This window comes from Aythya marila (assembly GCF_965140915.1).
Source record: "Aythya marila genome assembly, chromosome: 3".
NCBI lineage: Eukaryota > Metazoa > Chordata > Aves > Anseriformes > Anatidae > Aythya > Aythya marila.
The window spans coordinates 71,874,687-71,894,367 of record NC_139044.1 but is presented as its reverse complement, the minus strand read 5'-3'; the positions used below and the strand labels follow the sequence as shown (position 1 = coordinate 71,894,367).

The following is a 19,681-nucleotide window of genomic DNA, read 5'->3' as shown; positions in this document are numbered from 1 at the left end:
GTGGGGTTAAACTGATGCTGCTATTTCTGCAGGACTGTGGAAAACTTATTTCAACATGGAATGTGGAAGTTTCTTTAATGTTTCTTGCATCTGATGAGCAATGAGAACCCTAATCACTAGCTTCCAGCCTAGTTTACTCTCCAGACGAGGTACATGCTTACTTCATCTGAAGAGACAAGCTTCACCTTCAACTCTCAGTCAGTCTAAGATTAAAGTACCATAAACTCATGCCAAGGCTTGTTACCTAAAACCAGCAGAAGCAGGAATTGGCTTAATTCAGAAGAGTATTTTAAATATTTAATGCCAAGAAAAAAAATACTGATTAGATTATGACAGATCTCAAATCTGTGTTCACTTAGACATTTTTAGCCTCAAGAGCAGCTTAACATTTTCATCTGGCTTCCTCTGATGTGTCACCTCACTTTAAACTACCAATATGAACAGCTGAGATGCATCTCCTACAAAGGAGAAGTGAATTCAGTCAAGTAATTCAGGATAAGGAAAACATAATCCTATTTCAGAATTAAACCAAGTGGTACCAAAAAGCATGTGAGTGCATGGGGCAAAACTGCTGGATCATCACTACAAACAATTTAAGCAAACTTTTATTGAAGCATTAAGTTGTGGTACAGATATTTTTAAATGATCAAAGTCTAACACCACAGAAATTATAAACACCATACTCCCCCCATCCTGATCACCCCAGATAGTTCAATAATCCGTTCAACAGCTTTCATTTTTATAGCCGAGGCTTATGCTTCTATTTATAAAATGTGTATTTCAGTATTACTTGAAAAGGGATCTTCAGGCTACTTGAAGGACCTCAAGCCAAATGTCAGATCAGTCAGGACAACATTAAAGAACAAAAACCACTGAAATATTGGTCCTCAGTATTAACACCAAAAAGCATTAGTGCCATTTACAGCATGTAATTGATAACATTGGTAAAGAACATCAACAATACGCTTAAAATAAAAAATTCAAAATGTTCCAACCACTTGATTTCTAACCAAGCAGACTTTAGTTTAGAAGCACTGAAAAAGTGCTTCATTTATAAATACGGAAGGAACAAAAAACCATTGTGTCAAACCAGAAAGAGTCAAAACATTGCAAGGACAAGAGAAAAAAACAACACTCAATTTTGTAGATAATGTGCTGGTCTCGCAGCTGTTAATATCCCAGTACTTGCAAACTGCATAGCTGAAAGTCTGCCAGCTTTAAGGTCTGCATTTTAGTCAATACCCATTAAAGTGACTTTGAATTACACACTTATTCATGGTCTATGAATAGCATTCTACTTCACTTCTGTCCAGGTGTGCCAGACAGTTCTTGTTCTATGCCTTCACTTAATGCCCTCAAGTCACAGTAAGAGGAACCACCTTAGAAATTAGGAGGAAAAAACAGATGAAGTCACAACACTCATATACAACGTAAGTCACATGCACAACAATGTCACAGGACTGTCACAAGATAGAGGCATTAGCTTTGCTCGGAACAACAAAATGAAGTGACACTGGAGCAGTTTAGAAGCACTCTTTACAGTCAAAAATGGTAGGTCAGAAGTTTTACCGAGAAAATCTGAACCAATCAATACACCAGCCTGGCAAATCCCACTCCTTCGCTAGATCTACCTGCCAGCGCTCAAGAGCACCAGCTTCTTAGTCAGTCGCAACTGGTGATTAGGAAAGAAAAACGTCTGGTGCCAACGTGAACTTGCACTTTGCAAAGCTGTCACACAACTATGCCAAAGCACTCAGATCCTGACTCAGCTCTCCCCCATGAAGTCTTTGACCTTCTTCAAATTCTGCCATTGTGCAGCGATGTGACAGCTTGGAGATGTGGACAGATAAGTATCAGCATTAAGCTAAGATGAAGTTTAACCTGCATTAGTACCTGTACCCACGTTTCTAAAAAGTGAAAGACCAATGCATTAGCCTGGTGCTACAGTACAGCTGAACAGATTGGCTGAACAGATTCCTATAAGCTTGATCAGAGCATGAAAAGTCAGTCTGATTTAAAAATAAATCAACCACCACCTGTAGTAGCAAAACAATTTGTAACTGTTTTTAAGAACTTTCTCCGAACATGAAAGTATTAGGAATCAGTTTCATTACAAATCATACAAGTTTGTCAAAAATTGTTTTAGACTGAAGTCACAACATAGATGAAAAAACAGTGACGATTTAACAAAGAACTGTCCCAGTGAGTAGGTTGAGGCTGAAGTCTAATGAGGACGAAAGCCTTGTCTGTGGGGAATTTTTGGCGATACCTGGAGAAAAACTATACTGTGTGTAATTCTACCTGAATCATTTTTACAAGTGTTGTTAAGTTTCATACAGTAAGATTTTTCTACATGCACTTCAATTTCACAGCAAGAGTGGCATAGAGTACCTAAACACAGAAGAGAGCATTCATGCAAGATATCTAACTCCTTGATATAATAATGCATACAATTCAAAATGGTTATACTATGATTACACCTAGGGCTTTCCACAACTACAAGGTGGTGGGAGTGGAAAGCATGGCCCCCTGAATCATTAACTAGAAAGCAACCACCACCTTCTCTATGGGATCTCTTTTTGCGCTTTTTCTTCATTCTTAATCAACTGTGCTGTTGCTGGCGATTCTTCGTAAAACTGGTAAAAACAAAGTTGTAATCACTGAATTGAGCAATCTGGTGATCAAGACGTTTAAACCCTTCAATCTTCTGGGCGGAAGAAAATACTGTACGACATTTAGAGCTCTAGAAAACAAGAAGTGACATTTATTTTGTTTTAATCTAGCATTAAGGCTAGCACAGTATGTATTTAATGTGTGGTTCGTGACACCTAACATGCTTCCAACTGTTGCATGGCAATGCTGCTGAAGTTTCAATCCCAAGCAGTGGTTTTGCTCCTTACATAGGGTACGGCTCGTCTACGAATCAGTAGCTGGTAGCGCTACTACTGGTAGCGGCACTTCTACAACTAACTGAAGTAGCCAATTCAGTAAAAGTGCAAGGACTTCACAGGACATCACTAGAATACTAAATTTGGACTGCCTTATCTTAAAATTTAAGTTTTCTGGATGCTGGATTTAGAGCATGCCAAAGTAGTACTGAAGAGTACTTTTACTTTCTGCAAAGATTAGTGTCCAAACAGTGGCAATTTGAAGACCACTAGTACCCCAGTAAAAATATCTCTAGCACTTCATATTTCTATACGCATTTCAGGAGCTAACAAGCTACTGCAAGCAAGGCTACTCACCTGATTAACAAAGAGGGTTGTCACAAATTTTCCTGGCTTGAAAACCTCCACAACTTTTCTAATCAGGTCATCATAAGAAGTCTGACTTATGTTTGTTTCAAAACTAACGTAAGAAAACTCTGGTTCTGGAGTGATGTGAATAGTCCAGTAAGTTCCCTGAAGAAAAGAAAAAAAGGAAGTTAGCACCACCAAATAATTAAAACTTACAAATTCTTTTACTTGACAAAAGAAAAAAAAACAACTTACATCCGATTTCATCCCATTCATTGAATACCCACAAGGATTGAACATTGTAGCATCAATAACAGAACCTGGTATCAGGTCACGAATTCCACTCATCTGAAAGAGAAGTTAAAATTTATCTCTCAATTTATCACATATCCTTAAGCTTGTTTTTTTTTTTTTTTTTTTTTTTAAACTCAAACAGAATGAATACCAATTTAGAAACTATGACACCAGAATTCTTCCAATAGCAATGAGGTCCGTCTGTAGATAAATAAAGCTTTGCATCCTGTCACTTATCTGTTAAGTGCTGAGCTGCATGCAAGTTATCAGGTATTTTGACACATACAGAACCAAGCTGCATAGCTCCAAGAGGGAGCAGCCTAGAATTGTAGCACAGAAGTGCTTGTGCAACTAAAATGGCACTCCTGATCAACAAGTACCCACAAAAGGCCATTTACTCAAACGTGGACATACTTCCTTATATTCTGAATCCCAAGCACTTGATTCCCCACACAGTACTTGAGCCACAGCCAAATCTCTGTAGCAAATACAGGAATAAGAATCAAGGCTTAAGAGGGGAAAAAACCAGATCCACGTACATATCGGTGAAACTCATGTAACAGGACTTGACTCTTTGGAAAAAAAAATCAGAAGAAAGGAGGCAAAACCATCAAGTTATGCTTAAGCCCTAACCCTCCTCATACTATATCCTGAACCATACAAGCAGCTCCATGATTTAATCTTGACAGCTAGACTCCTTTGCCATTCATTATCTTCAGTCTAAATCTTTCTTCTTGTCATCTCCATCCTTCAGTGGAAGCTACTCAACTGCGTCTTTATGCCTGTTCCTTTATTTTCCAGGGGAGTAAGCTTCCAGTCACTCACAGCACTGCAAATCGCTCCTTTCAATACAGAAAAGCAAGGACATTGGAAAAACTACAGAGAAACCCCAAAATGTTAACCTGACATTTTCTATAAGACCTTTCCTACCATAAAAGAAAGCTTATATCAAATGCAAGAAAAGCATTCTGTTAGCTAATATCCACCACCCCCAAAGTACTTAGCTTCCAAGCAAACGTACACGAGTGACATCATTTGCAGTAACACCATCTTTCATGTAGAACTGGTCCATAACAACTGGGTCAAGCTCACTCATCAGAATTTCCAGTGTCTGATCAGGCTGATTGGATATCCGACTCTCTGGGAAATCCAGGGTGTACAGGTACCTATATATGATACAAAGCACTCGTGTAATAAATATTAACAGCACCAGGTTTACTCTAAGCTCCCAAAAGTTTGTCTTGTCATACATACCAGCAATCAGAATTCATACGTCCCATGCAATAAGCTGCTCCATCTAGAAAAGACAAAAAGAGTCCAGTTAACTTACCATGGCTGATCCCTTATGTAAGAGATTTGCCTCGTTTTATATTTAAAGGAAGTTTAAAGTCTTTCACAGTACACTAAGAGGTTCGCTGATACAGCTAGCATCAGTATCAACTAAGCAGGCATTTAACTTCAGGAACATAAAGCCAACAGCCAGAAGAACAGGCTCCTTCAGGCTGTCTGAGCACCCCAATTCAGAGCCTACTAGTAGCAAGCAATTCAGACTACAGCTTCAGCTACGCACAGACAGATGCTCAAGAATGCTAGGGCTTCTGTTTTCAAAAGTACTACAGTTTCCACATTTCCTCAAAAACCTTTTCTGCCAATAGTTAATATTCAAGGTTATTCTTGTAGGCTCGAGATTTTACTAAATGTTTGAATTTTATCTTTAGTGCAGTGATTCTTTAGAGCAAAGCTTACATTTTTCTTCAGTGCACTAGTTACCTTACATTACTACTCTGCCTTTGTTATGAGGCTTTTAGGTTCGGCATGAACTGGATTCTGCAGGCTTATTCACTATACTCCCTTTAGAAGTCTGAATATAATCTCTGTTAAAAGAAGGTGCTAGATATCAAGCATAGTATGATTTTTTAGTATGATTTAAAGTTCAATCTTGGCAAGTGAGCATCAAAGAGCTATGTATAGCTTTCTATTTTTATGCAGTTGAACCTCGTGCAAGGTCTGCTAAATCAATGGCCTCACAAGTCTCTGTATTGTACTGCTTATCACTTCATATCAACACTTTACCCAAGCTATGCAACTTCGCTCAAGTTTTATAAACTTACTTGGGAAAATTTCGTTAAGAAATTCTACTTCTTCCTGGAAATTCCTATGTGGGTACTCCTGGTGGGAAGGCTTCATGAAATTCTTACGTGAATAAAAGAAGCTCTGAAAAAGTAAAGGTGCACTTTAGATACTAAGTAGATCTGTCCACCTAGAAATCTACAAACAATTTAGAGAATTTAACATAAGCTTTCACAGGACATTTGTTTTCACTGTCAAAAACACTGCTACCTGTATTTAAGGCTTCCATTTCAGAGATAGTTATTCATAGTTTGATCAGTAAGCTACAAGAGACAGCTTACTTCCAAATTTGTTTTCCACAAGCAGAAATCCATGCCCATGTTTGCCAGTGCTAAAATCATTGAAGTCTTTCAGTCTCAAGTAATCTTAACACAGCAGCATTCATAGTGTGCCATCCTTTAACAGGCAAATAGAGAGCTAAATCCCCTAGCAGAGCAGTCAATCATATACAGCCTGTTACAGGAACCATACACAAATGGCAAAAATTTCAGAATATTGAACAGAATTTGTAATAATAAAAAGCATTTTGTACATTCTAAGGGAGATGCGTTTTTAGGACCTCACCTGAATTGAGTCAAACCCACTGTACTCCCTAGCAAGCTCCAACAGGGGAACCAGTGCTTGCAGTAAGAGGGTGGTACCACACGTCTTCAAAATGAAACGTCTCTTGGAGACAAACATGCTACTCTCACTGTAAAAGATGCAAGAAGAATGTATTAAGCACTATTAAAACAAACCAGGAGAAAATGGTTAGATCTTGGTTCTCATCCCAACCAAATGCACTACTACAAGTGAACATTGTACTTACGTACCATATGCTGAATGTGAAATGGATCAAGTGAATAGATTTTCACAAGCATGAGAGTTATGATTTCCTAAAACTACCTGCTCTAGCCGCATTATCAGTTACCACACTGCAGAAAAATCTGTATTCAATCTACCCAAGAAACACAGGTGCTGTGAAGTGGGTACACTTCACATGAAATCCACAACCCAGCTGCAGAACAGGGTCAGAACTGGAAGCTGACTTTCTCAGCTGAAATAAGGCCTTTGAGAAAGTCAACTCAGAGAAAGCAAAGTCCTTGACAGAACTCAGTATGCCTAGCTGCATCTTCTAAGAAAAACTAACTACTAGAAAGTGGTAAATCAGCACCTGTCCACAGGAACAGGAAACCCCAGAGTATAACCACAGCTCTATCGAATGTCTTATGCATAAGATAAAGTTCACACATAGCTGTGACTTACAGAAATCTACAGGCCCACCGAATTAGAGATTAGCACTGATGCTATACCCAGTATGCTTAAGTGTATAGCAAATATTTTCTCACCAAGTAAACCAGACAGTAGAAAAAGTCTAGTTTAAATAGCTTTAACTCAGTTTGGAATGCTGTTTAAGATTGCAAAGTAAAGGTTATATTTTATCCAAGATAGTTGTTACATTTTTTTCTTTAGAATTTTGTTTTAAATATGAAGTTTGCAGAAACAAAACTTCAGCACAATTTTTGACTGGCTTGCTGTTAACCCAACCTTGCCCTCCAGGCAGTCTTTCAGAGTACAAAAGCTTCAGTTTTTGTAATACGAAGTAAAGCAGAAAATATCAATGTCTGTAAAGTTCAAGCAGAAAAAGCATGAAAATATTTCGCAAGATGAAAAACACATGGCAAAAGTAGTATCCGTATGACCAACTACAGCACAAGACCAGAATTCCAAGATTTCAGGAAAGCTGCATTTTTTACAGATATCCTTACCTCAGCTGTAGTAGTTGTTCCATTGATTGCATTATCTGGCCTTAAAGCCAATTTATTGATAGTTTTTGCTGATCTAAGAGTAATACTTATATGTACTGTTTTGCTGAAGTAATTATGTAACTTAAGACTCTTAACTGGGGAAGAATTATTTATCCCAGGACAAAAAGAAAAAAATTAACGATCAGGTGTAGAAATACCTGTCCTTAATCCTGTTAAGGAAAGTAAAAGTACAAACACTAATTACTATGAAAACATTTCTGCTACAGAAGCGTGACAGTACTATGATTAGGAGGCCCTTGCAAGTTGTAGCTGTTAACAGCAGGATCTCAACCCAAGACTGGATTCTTAGCCAAACATATCCCATACAACAGCTTTAGGTGTTTTACCTCTGGGAATCTATAAGCTGCCACCATTGGCTTACCTGAGTACATAAGCTTCCTGCTTGTCAGTTTTTGTCACACTTATGATCAAACAATGCACATTCTCCAGAAGTTTGTCCCACTCAATCCTGTAAAGAAATTACAGAAGAGCCCAAACAGGTTAAACTGAAGCTTTTGGGAACATTGATTAAAAAGCATAGCTCAAACAGGATTATAGCTCTCATCCACACCTCTCACACTCTCAGATCTAGCAACTCAGGACTTCACATAGGAACTGTATGTATCACAATACAGCAATACCCAATTCTGCTGCATGAGTGCAACTGTCAAACAGCAAAGCCAAGCTTCTAACGAGGTAAGTCAGGATAAGCCTCATGATCTACATTTTATGCATAGGAAAATAAAATTCACTATTATAGTCATGTATGCTTTAAATTGGATATCCACATACTTGCAGTTTCAGAAGCCATTGGTGGCTATTAATGCAATACAACAGCAAGTTAACATTAAATTACACTTGTACAGCTTCAAATTTGCAATTTAACTGAAAATAAGCCCTAAGAACAAGTATGCCTCAGTGATCTGAATTCCTCTTTGAGGAATCTGGATGACAGAATTCCTTCTACCTCTAGAAGACAGTGAAATCTAGCAGCGTAGATTCAACATGGTATGTTTAACATTTCAATTCTTTACTATCATTCATTCTACAAGGAATTCTAAGAAACTGAAAATCAAAAGGCTCAAATTGAGACAGAAAACTCCCAAGCACTCATGAGAAGTGACAGACTGGCATGACCCACGCATGTCATTTTGGTCTTGTCTACACAGATCAGTAGAGTCCGATACAGAAGTTTGCTACAGAACAGGCAGAAGCAGATACACCTTCCTGAAGTCAGAAAATTTTAAGACTGTCTGTCAGCTTCCCACTTCTGTCTCTCCCTTCCCACAGCCTATCCCATCTGTGGGTTTCTGCTGGCTCTTGTGCTCAGACCTGTCACAAGCCAAGGAACTGACTAACCCAGCATAAAACTGAGCCACCCACCAGGTTACAGAGCTGAACCAACTGAGAACTGAGCACCCTTCTACCAGCAGGCAGAAGGTAGGTGACTCCTCACAGCCAGGAAACTGGAGGAAGAATGGTGTTTGCTGATCACCAGGCAAGCTCCTAAATTGGTTCAGCTGCTCACATAACCATCAGCCTAATCCTTCCTCAGGAGTCAGACTTTCTCACCCTTTGGCACTGTGAAAGCTCTGTAGCTGTACTTCAGAACAATGCACTCGCTGTTAGTTCTTTCAGCAGGATTCCTCCAGCAGCTACCTATCTCTCCCCTTAGAAAACAGGTCAATTTATTGAAGTGAAACCTCAATGCAAAGTTGAACTATTAGATGTTATCACAGTTGTAATCCAGATGCACTTTGCTTTTCTAAACACCCCAACAAAAATGCCTCTCAGTTCTCCCTCACTTGAGAATGCTTCCTACAACTGAACTCTGCACCTTTGCTACTAACACTTGAGAATTTTTCCCTTTTAAAGTCTGTATTAGACTAAATCATTATACGAATCAACCAGAACATACTTAACTTCCAGACTCTCTACAGCCTCCTTTCAGATAGTTTAAAAGAATTCTCTGCATCTTAAAATCCCTTGTGATTAAGCACACATCTGATCAGTTTATAAACTGATTTTTAACCATCCAGATACTCAAAGTGAATTTCTCCCTACCATTCTAGTTAGCGAACCTTGAAGAAACACTTTTCAGCAACTAGAGAGACATGAAAGTACAGCCCACTCAGATCTGCAGATCAAATTAACCAGCTTGTTTTTAATGCACTCACACATTCATTAGACCCTACACTCCTGCTATGGGCTGTGCCCATTTCTGATACTCAAGTGTCTATGAAAATGCAACAGTCTGCTCATCTTTGAGCAACCTGGCAAATGCAGAGACTGAAATAGTTGATGCTAAACTTGAAAAAAATCCTAGACAAACCAGGCAATTTTGGTGAGGACTTTAGGATTTGGTTTTCTCTGGAAACTACAGCATATCTGCACGTATTTGCTAGCTTCAGTATCTTTCTTGTAACATCCAATTATAATCTTCTTGTAAACTGAACTAGGTGATGTGTTATCTGTATTTGCTGTCATGGAATAACCATTGAAAACATTTCAGCAGCACTCTTGTTGATATTCTATCTGCCACTAAAGAAACACTCAGCATCTAACCCAGCATTTGGGAAAGCTGAGGTATATTTCCCTCACCCTGCCTGATGCTGAGCTGCAGTAAGCCTACAGGTACACTACCACAGACCTGATTTTATACTCATCTGAGCGTTAATGATATGTAACTATCTCAGGCATTGCAAAAGCCTAAGTCTCTGCCTTAACAGGCTTCTTCCAGCTGGTCAAAAGCACTGGACATTTCAGGAAAATGGCTTACCAAAGGTTCAATCATATTAGTGGAATATATAACAATTCTGGCTTTCAAGAAGCCCAACAGTGATGGGATCAGCTGCAATACTGCATGTTAAGTCCAAGGCATAGCATGCCTCCTTTATGTAGGTTAGAACTGTAATTGATATTTAGGTTCTATTGCTGAAAACCACAGTTGCACAAGATCTTTCAATATTAAAGCTTTGCTCAACTCTTCACTGCTCCAAGTACAGAAACCATAGCTAAGCATACGCTACATGCCCATGCATTCATTTATGGGAATGAAGTTTGTGATTTGATCTGATAAGGGTTGCATTGAGAAAGAAAAAGCCTTCATATTGAGAAATACACAGGATATCAAGCTTGATCCAGAAACATACATATAAATAATACCAGGTTGCAGCAGCTGGGATGAAACTTGGCCAAACTGTGGAGTTTTGTGGAGATACTGGCCTGTATCTTTATGCATTTTAAAGTTAGGCACAGGAAACAACTACGGAAAGGCCACTAACATGCTGGATTTGATGTCAATATAATCTTTTTAAACAAGATGACCTTAGTATTTGACATTTCCCATTGTTTAAAGCAGAGCTAAAGAACATCTGGGACTGCTTTGTACCACATAGACCAAGTTTGCTAAAATTCTACCTCTTGCATTCCTCCCTTCTGGTTAATCTGTAGAATTATTTCAGTGTTTCAGGTTGGAGATGTACACCACCTTAAAACAGCATTTCAGTATTACCAGTAAGTGTATTATAGCTAATCCCATTATGTTTTGTCAAGCAAAAGAACCTCAAAGTTAGTAACTGTGAAACACTTGAGAACATTACATCCTATTTCATAATTAGCTAACTTTTAACTGTGAAGCAAAACCTCCAACTGAAAAAGCAGCAAAAGACTCATTTCTGATAAGATGCCATTACAGGTTTCTGCTCCTCAAAATTCTCCCTTTAAGGGAACTGAGGACTACATTTCCTGTAACCAGACATCATCTGTAAAATCCTCTTTTTCAAACATAATTGACACCCACTGGAAGTCCCAAGCTTCTCCAGTAGGCAAGCAACATACTTCTTAAATGGTCACACCTGCCCAGAGAATATGAACTGAAAACAGAATACATGTGCTCAAGTGTGAACAACTGTCTGTGCTTAAATGATAGCCAGCTACTTGGTCTGCACTTGAATAGCAAAATATACTAAAAAGGAAAAATATCAAGTTTAGCAATCTACTCCTACACCTGTGTTGCAAAGCTCAGTGTCTTATCAGTGGACTCAGTGCCAGAATGCAAATAACTTCCTTTCAATCTGCCACCCAGGCACATAAGGAAATCCTATCAGAACTCAGAGGCATTTTTACTTTTAGGGGGTATATGCATTAACACACAATTAAATGAATAGTCAACAGTCCGTCTCAGTAAAGCTCTAAACCATCGTGTTTGCTCACAGCATTTCAGGCCAAGTATGAAGGGGATACCAGCAATTTAATGCATCTAGAACCATCCCAAGCACTTGCTCCTCTAAACAGAGAACAGCCTCCACAAATATATACACCCCCCATCCAGTCAGAGTACCTTGCGCTAGTGCAACCCAGATAGCATTGGGGGAAAAAAAAAAACAACCACTGTTCTGCAGCAAGGCAGGAATTCTAAGGAAAATGTCTATAAAATTTCCAATGAAAGTAAGACAACTCAATAGTTGAGTTGTAAAAAAACTCAAAAGTAAGACAACTCAATTACAACTCAACTGAGTAGTAATCAAATAACCAATTTGTCTTGTACTTTATTGTTCAGACCTGTTTAAAGCCAAGCATTGAGCAGGAGCAGCACCTTTCATCCCCTCACCTGTTCACTATGTGTTTTTAGGAGCCAACAGATGCATTAGCTACCTCATTGACAGGCTACAGTTTGGGAAGCAAATTCCCACCAGTTTAAAGATCCAGAACAGTCAAAAGTACAATGCCTTATCTAACCCCCCTATGCACACAGCTATAGGTGAGGAGCACAGAAGCAGACTAAAGACCAGTGCTGGAGCTGCAACATTACTGATGAGGATTGTGAAACAGGCAGAAGCAGCGCAGGCCAACTATTCAAATCAAGCTTCTTAAAACATCTCTTAGCAGCTGATATCCCCCCCCACAAACTGACTGATGTGAATTACGTGAATTATTCCCTATTAGAATAGTAATTTAGTTTATAAATTGCTGCTGAATACAGATTACCTTGAATCATGCATCCACCCTGAGTTTAGACACAAGGCACTTGTGACTTGATAATTGTACTGCTGCAGTATCTGTGGAGTGCACAAAACCTACACGCCCTCTATATGCTCTGCACACAGATGCACAGAAAGACCATCTGCATCTCCCTTATCTTAAGGCTAAGAAACTCTCCAGGGGCACACAGATGATCTTGAATTAAAGGCGAGCACCTGAATGGCAAATGACATCCACAGCACAAGTGATTCTGAGCAGCACTCCCCACCACGTACTTTTTGCCTACAAGATGCTGAGCCAACTACTAAAGAGAATCCTATTGCTTTAAAGGCTGCCAACTGCTACTCTCACAGGTCCTTTACTATCATAGGACTCCATCCATTACCTCCACAGGTATCTGAGGGGCAGTCCTGCTCCATCAAAGTAGAAAACTCACCTGACACAAAGTGAGTCAGGACACCTAAGCCCCAACAGGCACTTCAGAACTTCCACTGAAGTCTTGTGGGCAACATTTAGGGCAAGTGTAGAGTCTAACCTTTTCCAGAAGGAACATGCTGCCAGATAGCAAGTGTCTGCCTCAAATCCTCCTGTTCTGCTGGCTGAACGAACAGCCATCAGGAAAGCCATTTTAATATTCAAGTAGCCACATGTGTTAACAGGATACTTTATGAAGTCTTACTGGGGGACCAGATCTTTGACAGGAAGTGACTAACCAAGTCCTTCTCAAGTTTCAGTGGTAAGCTAGGAAAGTGTCAAAAAGCCTTGATGCAAGCCTTAACTTTCTGCAAGCGGCATCACAATCAGTAGTAGTACTGAGTGGAAAGGGGCTCGCATCTATCATTGGAGAGTTACAGGCTATGTTATCTGCAATTTTGAACTTGTCTGCAAAAATCTAGTTTCTACAGACATCAGTTTGATGAGGGGAAGACTGAGTTCTTTGATAAAGTTCTCCGCATAATCTTTCAACTGCATGCAAGAGAGCTCAGAAAAAAACGTGACAGAGCCCTGATCGCCTCCCCACACTGCCCTCCGCAGGTGCCGCCCAGTTCTGCACCGCTGGGAAGCTCGGCAGAGCACAAGTACAGCAGGACAGACTCCCAGCCTCCCGCTGCCCCGCTGCGTGGAGAAACACGCAGAGTCCCACTACAGTCTGCAGGGCTGGGGGAAGAGGGAGGTACTACAGCATAACAGCAGTGAGATGACTCAGGCTGCAGGGTGTTGTACAAATTTGGTTCTGATGCTTGACTGTACGGTTGCTTGGCAGTTCTTATCTAGCGCTGGCTGAGAATCTCATGGTATCAGTGTCACTCCCTATTGCTCATTTCTGCATTGTTCTTTTTCCAGGTTCTTATCACGTGGCCACATAATACAAGCATACGTGCAAGGAAACAAATGAAAGGTCCATAAATTATTTCAGAGTACCTTTCAGATTCGAATGCTTGAGAAATGGACTCCCAAATACCAGAATCATTAACCTACGGCTTCAAATGCCTGTACAATCAAAGGCCGTACGCCTTGAGATGAGGAAATGCAGAGCTCCTCAATCATCTGAAGGCATAAACTGCTTTACTCTGGGGAGAGAGAAGGCGCTACTCAGTCATCACAGAACTCCACTCACAGCGTGTTCGTCATGTTTCCAGCAAGCCCTCATTCTCATCCTTAGTTGGAGACTATTTTTAACAAGCGTGCTTTACATAGCATAGTGAGAACAGGCACTAAGTTAAAGCAAATGATTCTGAAACCACAAAAACGTTAACTTCATTCCACTTCTCAGTATGAGTGGGGTAGGCATCTTCAGATGCTGGCCATTATTTCAACCACAAGACATTTTTGCAGAACTGATCAGCAAACGAACCAAAAGCCCCCAAATCTCAACAAAGCCAAGCCCATAATTCATTTTCTTTGAGTTTTTAGCTGGGACTTTTACTGAATGTACTAGAAGAGTAAATTACAGGTCTATTTCTGAAACAATTTCAGAAACACCTCTATCCAAATTATTTTTCTGAACACCCGCCTGCCCATAAGAGAAAGTTGCAAAAATTTTCTTAGTTACCCAGTGCTTGAACTTTCTTCCTTAGTAGCTGGTAATATCCAGCAAAGACTTCAAACTATCTGATCTCTAACGAGCACACACAACATGGAAATTTTTGGCTTTGAACACCAGCTTAGTCATTCAGTAGATGAATGGCTAGCATTTCACTACTAAGCAGGTATTACCGTACAAAAGGCGAGCTTGACTGGTTTGCAACTTGACTCTAATTTAGCTATTGTTCTCAGTTTCAGCTTTGATTCCAAGTTCTGTTCAACAAACTAGCTTATTCAATTGCCTTTATGGAATTAGCATAGTGGGGTATACCTTATTCAGGATTTCCTCATTTGCATCTATTAACTGTAGTGAAAATAATTTCCTTTTAACATTCTTCTACAAGAGGCTGTTTATGAAACTCCCTTTTATGCCAGCAACACAGTATCACCGTTACTCCTGCACACAGGTTAAGAGCAGTTTTCAAACATGTTGCACCCCCCACCCAAAAAGGTAGACGGCTTCACTCAACATCTTGTATTAAGACCCAATTAACGCAACCGCCTTCGAAGCTTGCTCCCAGCTCTGAAACTGTGTTCAAGGCCACGTGTTCAGCACTTAACAGTTTGTATCTGCCCTATTAAAACTTTACAGCCATATCTAAGCCTCGTAAAGGAATTGTTGAGGTACCTGCCTTACAATTCCATTAAATTGTATTAAGCAATTTTAAAAATTCAGTTTGTTGGTTTAATGCGAGCCTCAGAACACAAGCAGCCCAGGAAGTATGAATGCGGCAATGAGGAAAGCATTTGCAGAATGCCATCCCTAAACTAGAAGATGTGCATATTCCAATGCCAGCACAGGAATGCAAAGTCAAGCCTCGGAATCTCTCACATTTACAGAAATTAAACGTGACAGGAACCTCAAAGTGCCTACGCAATATTTCAGATCAGCAGTGCATGTTTCAGCGAGAATTTGCTCTTTCTGGATTGCCTGGACATTAACTACACAAAATCTAATCTTATAGTATCTGCTGCACCACTGTGTGGCCAAGTAACCACCTATCTCATCACTGCCATGTTACAAATGTTAAGTCAAAGGGGTCTGAACAGCTTTGCAAGTCAGTTATGTGAGAACAGCGCACAGCAACAGGTCAGAGCCAAACATGTATCACGCATTGCTTTTGTCGTGGCAGAAATTAAGCTTCTACCTGCGAGCTTGTGACAGACACACACAAGGTGGACACACATTATTTCAGGAAAGGCGGTTATCTGCTCACTGGCGACTCAGATCTCTGGATAGCTATCTCTAGCAATACATATACACAGGGAAGATGCTGAGAAATACCAATACAAAGCAGGCGGAATTTGTCTTTTCCTAAGTATGCACCTTTGGATGGAGAAACTACTATGGCAGCCCATCCATTCAATGCACCACAAGATCTCCTCCAAGCTCCCTGACCAGAGACCATATACACGTGCAAATCTGGACACACCGAGGACACCAGATCCTCCCGGTGCCGGCCTGGTAACGAACCACTGACAGGAGCACGGCCTCCCAACGGGTCCCATCTGCCTAATGTGAGCAGGGCCGGGGGCTGAGGGCTGCCCTGGGGCCCGGCTGGGGAACACGTGTGCAGCCGGGGCCTTTCTTCCTGCCTCGCTGGGTGGTAGCGAAAGAAGCGCCAGCACATTCTTCAGATGCCCATTGGGTGACAAGGCGGGGGCCCACCCCTCGGCGGCGCCCGGCTCTCATTGGCTTCAACTTGTCAATGAGGGGGTGGGGGGGGTGGGGGAGAAGAGGGAAAAGGCAAAAAAAAAAAAGGCAAAAAAAAAAAAAGCCAGGCGGCGCGGTCTGGGAGCCGCGCCAAGAAACTCACGTGTAAATCGCCGCTCCAGCCGCACTCCGGGGGGAGGAAGGGGCCACCCCCCCCTCCCCACTGCCGGCCACGGGGAAGGGGGAGAGAGGGGAATCCCTCCCTCCTGACACCGCCGGGTTTGGGGGGCTCCTCGGGGTGTGGAGGGGACGAGGGGGGGACGCACAAGGGGACCGGGCGGCGCCACATGTTGCCAGCAGGGACCGCACCGGGCCGCACGCGGTGGCGCCGCGGAATGGCGGCCTCCTGCCTGCCCTTCCTCAGGGGAGGAGGAGGAGGAGGAGGAGGAAGGAGGGGAAAGACCCCGGGGGGGGGGGGAGCTGCCCAAGGTGACCCCCGCTGTCACCGAGGGGGGAAAACGAGAGGCAGCAGCAGCCCTGAGGCAGCGAGCGCGGCCGTTGGCGACCAACGGTCACAACGGCTCCCCCCCAACCGCCACTCCCCCCCCCCCCCCCCATAACCGCCCCGCGCGCGCTCCCGGCGGCCGTTACCGGACCTGGGGATGGTGCGGAGGTCGCCGGACCCCTTGCTCTGGTGCGGCTCCTGCGGCTGCCGGGCGAACCACACCTCCAGCAGCTTCTCGGTCCCTTCGAAGAAGTGTGCACCGCTCTCCTTCATGGTGCGACAGCGCGGCAACCAACAACCACAGAAATTAACGGCGCGCCCCGCCGCGGCTCTCACCTCCGGAGGGGGCGCCGGGGATGGAGGGAGGGTGGGAGGGAGGGAAGGAGAGGGGATTATTTTTTTTTTTCTCCTTTTTTTTTTTTTTAAAGTATTAATTTAAAAAAAAAAAAAAAAAAAAAAAAAGGATGATTATTATTATTTTTTTTTTAAACCGCGGCGTGGGCGTGCGTGGGTTACAGTCCGAGCGGGGCGCGGGCGATGCGGTGCGGTTCCTTGCAGTCCGTGCGTTCCCCTGTTACAGAGCAGAGCGGTGAGCGAGCGCTAGCTAATGTCGCCGGCCATACTGTGTAAGCGACGGCCGTGCGCGCCCTCCGCGCTTTTATACCCGGCGGGGCGGCGCCGCCGATTGGCCCGCCGCCTCTCCGGCCCGCCCTCCGCCGCTCCCCATTGGCTGGCGCGGACGCCCGTCAGGGCGATGCCGGTTCCTCCGGCCCCACCCGGCCCCGCTGCCATTTCCTCAGGCGCGGGGGGGCTCCCGCGGGGCGGTCCCGCCGCGAGCTGTCAGCGCCGGGCCGTGAGGCGCTGCCCGCGCCCCCCGCCGCCTCACGCTCCCCGCTCGCTGCTAACCGTGGTCCATAGTTGTTTTTTTTTTGTTTTTTTTTTTTGTTTTTTTTTTTTAAGTCACGATCGGCTTTCACCTGCAGCAGGTCCCCGCGCGGGTCCGTGTCCCAGCCGCGCTCCCGCTGCTGGTGGAAAGAGGCTGTGCTCGGGCACCCGCGGGGAATTTCGCGTGGGGACCGCTTGCTCCAGGAGTGATGAGGGCTGTGTCGCCTCAAAGTGCCTACAAAACCAGAGCCGAGAGGCTGTGAACTCTGCCCGGCCCCAGCCCCCCTGTATTTTTAATGCTCGCCCCCCTACGCGTGTTTCTGCATCCATCACGCTAATCCCAAATCCCATCTTCTGTCAGTTTAGGGCTAGTTTTCAGTCATCGGGCTGATCCCACTTTCTGGCTGTGAGGGGTCCCTGTGACATTGCTCCAACCAGGCATGCCTTGGCTGGTGCCCTTGCCTTGCTAACCCCTGACTGCCATATAGTTTCACCCCATGACTTGGCCCACCCGTGGATGTGCCATCTCCAGCATTTCCCCAAGGCTCGCTGTGCCCCATTCACCTACCACTTTCTCTTACTTTTCCAATTTGGGCTTCAATTTCTTCCCCCCCTGCCACCAGATGCTTGTCTGAGTGTGCCTAGCCCACCGGCTGTGGCAGTTGTCTCCTGGTTTCAAGGCACACCGATCACCCATAAGACTACCTTTAAGACACTGCTGAAAAGGACAATATTAAACAACAACAAAAAAGACACACTTTCTTATTTCTAGGAAGCTTCTCAATGTGAGGGAATAACCCAAGAAGCGGTGGGAAGCGCTGGTTTGGAAGTTTAACAAGTGACAATGCGTCCCAGTATCACCAGCTGATGAGAGGAGGGAAATGAGCTCAACACCGAGCAAGACGAAGCCGTGAAAGAATTTGGAAACAAAGACGAGTACTTTGTTTGATGTAATGGAAAAGCAGCAGGGCGATGTGGAATATCTGAAGCCGGAGTGTGGGCACGAACACCTAAAGAGTGATTTATATTACTGCTGAAGGCTGCAGGCCTTCCTTCATGAGAGGCTTGCCTGCTGAAAAACACAGAGAGAGCGAGCAGGTGGAGGACAGAAAAGAGCAGTGAAAGCCCTTTTTTCAGCCTGACTGACAAGTAGGCATGAACAAAGTATTGTCTGAGGGACAGGCTGAGGTTTCAGGAAGGACAGAAGGAGATTGTTGTGGATTAGAGAGATGTTCTGTGAGTCATCGTTGGAAAGATGGTAGCTGAATTCATGTTTACAAGTGAGATTACCCACAGATAAGGGATGGCAATGGAGCTGAAGGACTTGCAGGTTTCAAAATATCTGTTCAAAGGGGTTGTGCTAATTTAACCACAGCAGTTTTAAAATTAATTTAATAGCCTTAGCCAAACATCTGAATCTGGAGGAAGGAGGCTCTAGAAGTCAGGAAGGCTTAGGCATCGTCATATGATCGTGAGACATAGGGCCAAAAATTATTTATCATCTGGCTCCTTTGTAGTGATCTGCTGGTGCAGCAGGCTGCAACTGGCCAGGTGCGTTACCCTGTCAACAGGAGGAATTTGTGTGTAGTACAAAACTGATGTCATTGTATCAGCTTGGTTTTACGGTGTTTTTTGTTAGGTGAGTAACCGAGCCCAGCAGTCAGCATGATTCAGAGTTCCTGCTTGCCAACACAGAGCTTCGGGACAGTCCAAAACAGGATGCAGACTTGTGTGGCGCTGAAGCTGCTCCCCGTTTTCCTTACCAAACCAGCTGCCAGACACAGAGCTCCCAGAGCCAGCAAGAAGCAGCCTTTGCTCTTAGCCATATTCTCGAATCTGGCAAGCTTAGTGTCAACAAATAACCACGTCCAGAAAGAAAGATGAGAAAGTATGAATGTTTTATTGTGAGGAAAGGACAACGATGAATCCCGTATTCTTACCCAGCCTCTTTACGCTTTTCCAGTAGCACAAAGGGGCTGTAGAGTTCCTGAAATTTCTCCCTCGAGGCTACTCCTTGTGCAGAGGTTTCCTCACTTTGAACAGCTATTTTGAGCTGCTGCAACGATCCATAGGGGGCTGTGGCAGCAAAGTAATTCTGAGCTGCCAACTTAGATGAGAGGCA

At 43.1% G+C, this 19,681-nt stretch overlaps 1 protein-coding gene across 1 annotated transcript; it reads right to left on the bottom strand.

Moving 5' to 3' along the window:
• Positions 1–283: 283 nt before the first annotated feature.
• On the bottom strand, positions 284–17,312 carry AMD1 (adenosylmethionine decarboxylase 1). The gene is made up of 9 exons (XM_082756346.1): positions 16,826–17,312; positions 7,830–7,916; positions 6,225–6,351; positions 5,642–5,744; positions 4,785–4,827; positions 4,552–4,696; positions 3,492–3,584; positions 3,246–3,401; positions 284–2,743 (listed from the first exon to the last, which is right to left on the bottom strand). Exons 1-9 carry the CDS (start codon positions 16,945–16,947, stop codon positions 2,603–2,605), a joined length of 1,017 nt encoding a protein of 338 aa, XP_082612472.1. The 5' UTR covers positions 16,948–17,312; the 3' UTR covers positions 284–2,602.
• Between the last annotated feature and the right edge of the window lie 2,369 nt (positions 17,313–19,681).